General features: G+C 66.7%; 1 protein-coding gene across 4 annotated transcripts; it reads right to left on the bottom strand.

Moving 5' to 3' along the window:
• Window positions 1-305: 305 nt before the first annotated feature.
• C2H4orf48 (chromosome 2 C4orf48 homolog) lies at window positions 306-3439 on the bottom strand. 4 transcript variants are annotated; one of them, XM_032333597.1, is made up of 4 exons: window positions 3249-3439; window positions 1713-1872; window positions 1420-1508; window positions 306-426 (listed from the first exon to the last, which is right to left on the bottom strand). In XM_032333597.1, exons 2-4 carry the CDS (start codon window positions 1843-1845, stop codon window positions 361-363), a joined length of 288 nt encoding a protein of 95 aa, XP_032189488.1. In that variant the 5' UTR covers window positions 1846-1872; window positions 3249-3439; the 3' UTR covers window positions 306-360. The 4 variants fall into 4 exon arrangements, with proteins under 4 accessions (XP_032189488.1, XP_032189489.1, XP_032189490.1 ...); XM_032333598.1 differs by having other exon boundaries at window positions 3252-3439; XM_032333599.1 differs by lacking the exon at window positions 3249-3439 and adding an exon at window positions 2565-2672.
• Between the last annotated feature and the right edge of the window lie 1662 nt (window positions 3440-5101).

Here is a 5101-nt window from a genome sequence, read left to right as displayed (position 1 = left end):
GTGCAGAGGAGCCTGAGTCAGGGGAACTCAGCACTGGCACAGCTGTTCCAGGGGCAAAGTCAGCTTCTCTGCTCTCCTGGCCTCAAAGGGCAGGCAAGGCAAGCGCAGCAGGTGTCTGAAGGCAGACTTGCAGGGGCCACACAGTGCCAGCGGCTACAGGTCCTCATGTCAGGCTAGACATGCATATCTGCTTAGCATCCGCACTGGTGTGGCTTTCCACGGAACTGCTGGGGAAACCAAGTCCACACCAGGAACCCCAAGGGGCGACGCAGATAGGCTCTGGTGGCCAGAACAGGAAGACAGGACACAGCATGTGGGGCCCGTGTTTATTGATGGGGGAATAGTGGCGTATGAGGGGCCTCAGCGGCCGGCAGGCCAGCAGGCACACAGGGCCCGGCGCTCGGCCTGCAGCAGGAGGGCCTCGGTCTGCAAAGCAATAGGGGCAGTGAGGGCAGGGCACTCCATCTGCCAGCTCCCGAGGGCACATCATCTCCAGGTGGTACTGGCCGTACCCTCTCCAACTGTTCCTGAAACCTCAGAACCCTCCAAACACCCTGATGGTCAGACCCTGTGCTACCCTGGGGGCCTTTTCCCCTCCCCACGTTCTTCCTCTAGACTCTCTGTGGTTTCTGCTGGCTCAGCTGTCCTGTCCCGGACCCAGCACATGCTCATCCCCAGCCTGGACTACTTCCCAGTGGTTCTCCTTCAACCCATGTGCTGCCTCTCAGAGTTCCCAAACACCATCCCCAAGATGGGCTGGGGCTGCTCCTCTCAGGGCCCCGGCCTCAGACTCAATGAGATCCAGACGCTAGAAGCACTCCAGACCTCGATCTGGGCCTTGGGGAGCTGGCCAGGAAAGGGGACCTGGGTAGGGTCTTCCCTCCTTTCCACTTCTGGAGATTCTCCCGCATTCCGGAGAGGAGTACCTATCTCTGTTCTAAGTGAAAATTCCCTTAGCTAAGGCACAGTGAGGACGCAGGTGAGGGTGGGAGGGCTCCCCGTTCCTCCTAGACTTGGGGGGTGACCCTCTGCGCACACCCATTCCTCCCCAAGTGAGGCTGGGGGATGCGGAGTCTCCCAGACCACCGTGCCCAAGCTGCCCTTTCTTGCCCAACCCTTCCCACCTCACAACCCTTTCTCACCCAGGGAAAGTGACCCCTCTATCCGCTGGCCGCTGGGCCTCATTGCCCCCTGTGGGGGGATGCTGAATGATACTGGTGGTTCCTTCTCAGGTACTGGCCTTGGAGCTGGGGGCACCCTCCCTCCAGGGGGCTGGAAATGCTCATGGGTGAGGCCTGCGCCCAGAATGCCCCTCCGAACACTGGAGCCAGATGAGGGCAGGAAGAACACCGGCCAGTGCCACAGGTTGGGTCCTGGCCCCCACCCCCAGGCAGCTGCCTCCCGGCTAGAGGGGCTCACCCTCGAGTCCAGGCTGTAGGCGGTCTTCCGAAGGTCCTGAAGGGCGCGCTGCATAAACTCGAACGCGTGACAGTCCACGCACGGACGGCCTGCGGGGGTGCGCATCAGAGCGGACGGAACGTCACCCTAGCCCAGCTCCCCCCCACCCCAGCACCTCCCACCGAAGGGGCGGCCCGGGAGGCCGACTGCGGAAGGGGCGCAGGGTCGGTGCTGGGAACAATAGGGAGGCATGGTGCTCTCGCACGCCCCGGTGGCGTCGGGGCCTCGTGGGGAACCTTCCGCGACGCACGTACTCTGCGCGGGGACAGCGTTCCCGGCGGCGGGCTCGGCGCGGGCCTGGAAACCCAACAGCGCCACGCTCAGCAGCAGCAGCAGCAGCCACGGCGGCAGCGACCTCGGGAGCCTGCACAGCGGCAGAGGGGCCATGGCCGAGCACTGGGAGCCGGGGCCGCCCTGCAGCGAGCCGCGGGGATCAGTGACGCCCTCAGCGGGCTTCACCGACTCCCTAACCCGCCCGCAACCCCCCGGGCCCGCGAACTCCTCGCCGCGGTTCACGGACCCCTCCCCACGCTGCCCGCACCCCCAGCTCCAGGCCCTCGAACACCTAGCACCCCAACACAGCCCTCGCCGCGGTTCACGGACCCGTTCCCACCCCGCCCGGACCCCCCGGGCCCGTGAACCTCTCGAACCCCGCCCACCCCTCCCTACTCCGGTTCAGGGACCCCCCCACCACCCCCGCACCCCCCAGGCCTTCGAACCCTTCGCTGTGGTTCACGGATCCCGCACCCCGCCCTCACCTCCCAGGCCCGCGAGCCCCGCCCACCCCGCCCACCCGAAACTCCCGAAACCCTCCCACCCCTCCCTCACCCCCGGGCCCGCGAACCCCTCACACCCCGCCCACCCCGGGTCCCGGAACCCCCCTACCCCGCCTTCATCTCCCGAGCCCGCGAACTCCTCCCACCACGCCCTCACCGTGGTTCACGGACCCCCCTCACCCCGGTTCAGCAGCCCCCCTACCCCGCCCCATTCCGGGCCCGCGTACCCTCCCATCCTGCCCTCACGGGGGTTCATACACATCCTCACCCCAGTTCAGGGAACCCCGTAACCCGCCCCCCAGGCCTGCGAACGCCCCACCCCGCCCTCACCGCGGTTCAGGGACCCCGCGACAGCAGCGCCGGCGACTCGGGAAGACGTGCTGCGTCGGCCGCGCACCGCGCATGCGCTCCGACCGGACCCCGCCCGGGTCCCCCATCCGCCGTTGTTGTCATGGGAACCCCAGATTGCTGGAACCACCAGTTTAAAGGGGCCGAGGAAGCTCCGAGAGTCTGAGGGCTCAGCCCTGACGGGGACTGCACCTCCAACCCCCACCAGGCTCACCGACCTTGGAGTCCGGAGGGCTGCCGGGAGGAGGCGGCGGCTGGGCAGAAGCCAGCCGCCTCCAGAGCCACTGCGGGCGGGAGCAAAGCTGAGGAAGCGGGAAATCTGCTGCTGGCGTCCAGCGGTGCCCAGTCTCGGGGTGACCCTGGGGCCAATCCTGAGGGAGGGGCTCTATGCTCGCCAGGGGGCGGGGAGGCTCCCCGCTGGCCGCTAGGGTCCGGTGGCGTCGGGTCGCATTGTTCGGAGGAGATCAGGGCCAGGGGCGAGCCAGACTGTGGGGCGGTGGAAAATCCACCCTCTCTGGTCCTCACTCCCGCGCGGCCTCGCCCCTGACCCTCAGGATCGGGGACAAGCCCTCCGGCCGACCGGGTCTTTCCTCTACACCTCTCGGAGTGTGGACAACTATTTGTCATTCCCCTTTGGCCCCACCTCTCCCAGCCTTGAGGTCCTACCACCTTCCCGGGCTGTGTGACTTTGGAGGGGTCGCTTGGCTTTCCTGTGCACTTTTCTTCCTCGTGAAGGCGCAGGGCTGTTGGAAGCGAAGAGCCTCGCGTGCTCCCCCGAGGCGCCCAAGGCGCGCGGGTTTCAGGTTCCGGACCGGCCCCTCTGGAAAGGACGCGCTCCACTTGGCGTCTCCTGGGACGCCAGCTCCGGGGGAGGCGCCCCAAGCCCACGTACCGGCCGCGTCGGTGCGGGAGACCCCAGCAGCCCGCACCTTGCGGGGCAGCGTGGCGCCCCGACGTCCCGCCCCCCTGCGCAGGGCTTCGGGTCTGCTGTGGCCGGCTGGACGCGGCCTTTCCGACCCAGGGAAGGGGCAGGTGCTCGTGACTTGCCACTGTCTCCTCTTCCCCATAGGGGCGGGGCTCCGGGGGGGGGGGGGCGGTGCTGGGCCGAGGAGACTGCAGGCCGCGATCCCGGACGTGCGCGTTTCCGTGCTCTTCCTCCTGGGGGGGCGGGGGGGCTCCCGGGGCGGAGCCCTGCGCTGCAGCCTTCCTGGCCCCTAGGACCGAAGACGTGTTCGACGTTGGCTTTTCTTTGCCTCTCCATCTCACCTTTGTGACATTTACCGGTCACCGTCTCCGCACACAGGCACACAGCCTCGTCCACGTGCGGAGGGGGACCCAGCCTACCCAGAAGCAAGGCGCCGGTAGACCTCAGGCAGCGGGGCTCTGGAGCACGCTCTTCCCGGCCCAGCCGCAGGCTCGTCCAGCGCTCCCTGCTTAGTAGGGAGAGGATGCGGTGCTCTGCGTCCCGGGGGTTCCAATAGCGCCGGGCTCCAACCCCTCCAGCCCCGCGGATCCAGCGTCGCGTGCGCTCTCCCGCTCTCCGGCACTCCCGGCACCCAGGGGACTTCTTCTGTTCTTCTTCAGGCCAACACACGGTCCAGCCTGACCTTGGAGCCCAACACACCCTCCACCTCCTGCCGCGACTGCGCACGCCTGGCCGAGGGGACCGAGGGGCCGCGGGATGTCGGGGCCGGGACCCGGGGCGGCACTCGGAGCTCGGAGGGGGTCTTGACTGCGGGGATCGCGGAGCTCCCTCTCTCCCCATCCCCCTAGGGCTGCTGTCCAGTCCCCAGAGCACCGGCTTTCCCCTCTCAGTTGGAGCCTCCTCTCCAGGGAAGAGCCTGTGATCTCTTTTTCTTCTCTGGAACTCAGGACCCTGAGACCAAGATCTGAGCGGAGATCAAGAGACAGCCGCTTGGCCGTCGGAGCCCCCAGGCGCCCCAGTGATTTTTTTAAATTTCCGAAGAAAACAAGCCTAGTGAGTCCCTCGCACTCTCCCCGCCTGGGCTGCACCTCTCCCCGTGATCCATTTCCCCCTCCTTTCTCTCTTGAACCCACTCCTGCCCGGTCTGCGACCTCGGCTACCTTAGCCTGCCCACAGAATTTTGGGACATCCCCAGGACCCCCGCCCCGGCTCAGCAGCCCCGCAGTCCCCTCCCCGCAGCGCTCCACCTTCGCCCGCACCCCTCAGGGCGCTGCTGGGCGGTCATTTGCCCCCCACTTCTTCATGTTCCCTCCTGACAGTCCGTCCTCTGGGACGGTATACACCTGCGACTGTGTACACCAGCCACCAGCCTCAGGCTCCCCTGTCTAGCTGCTTCCCGAACACCAGCAAGGGGAGATAACTAGCTGATCTGATGTCACCCCTTCCCTGCCTGCCAAGATCAAACAGCTGTTATGTCCACAGCCTTCCCTGACTCAGGTCAGGACAGTCTGTCTCTGTAGAGTCTCACACCAAACATGCAGCAGCCCTTCTAGAAATCGTGTCTGCTGCACCCCCAGGGCCAGCAGATCCCCCT

The sequence above is a fragment of the Mustela erminea genome, chromosome 2 (assembly GCF_009829155.1).
Source record: "Mustela erminea isolate mMusErm1 chromosome 2, mMusErm1.Pri, whole genome shotgun sequence".
Lineage (NCBI taxonomy): Eukaryota > Metazoa > Chordata > Mammalia > Carnivora > Mustelidae > Mustela > Mustela erminea.
The sequence above is the reverse complement of the archived record's forward strand: the minus strand, read 5'-3'. Positions and strand labels throughout refer to the sequence as shown.

Excerpts from the sequence above, each read along its gene's own strand:
- C2H4orf48 (XM_032333597.1), bottom strand. The coding sequence starts at position 1,845 with ATGGCCCCTCTGCCGCTGTGCAGGCTCCCGAGGTCGCTGCCGCCGTGG. Across the intron at positions 1,509-1,712 it reads GAACGCTGTCCCCGCGCAGA|GCCGTCCGTGCGTGGACTGT; the intron begins GTACGTGCGTCG and ends GCACCCCCGCAG. Across the intron at positions 427-1,419 it reads CCTACAGCCTGGACTCGAGG|ACCGAGGCCCTCCTGCTGCA; the intron begins GTGAGCCCCTCT and ends ATTGCTTTGCAG.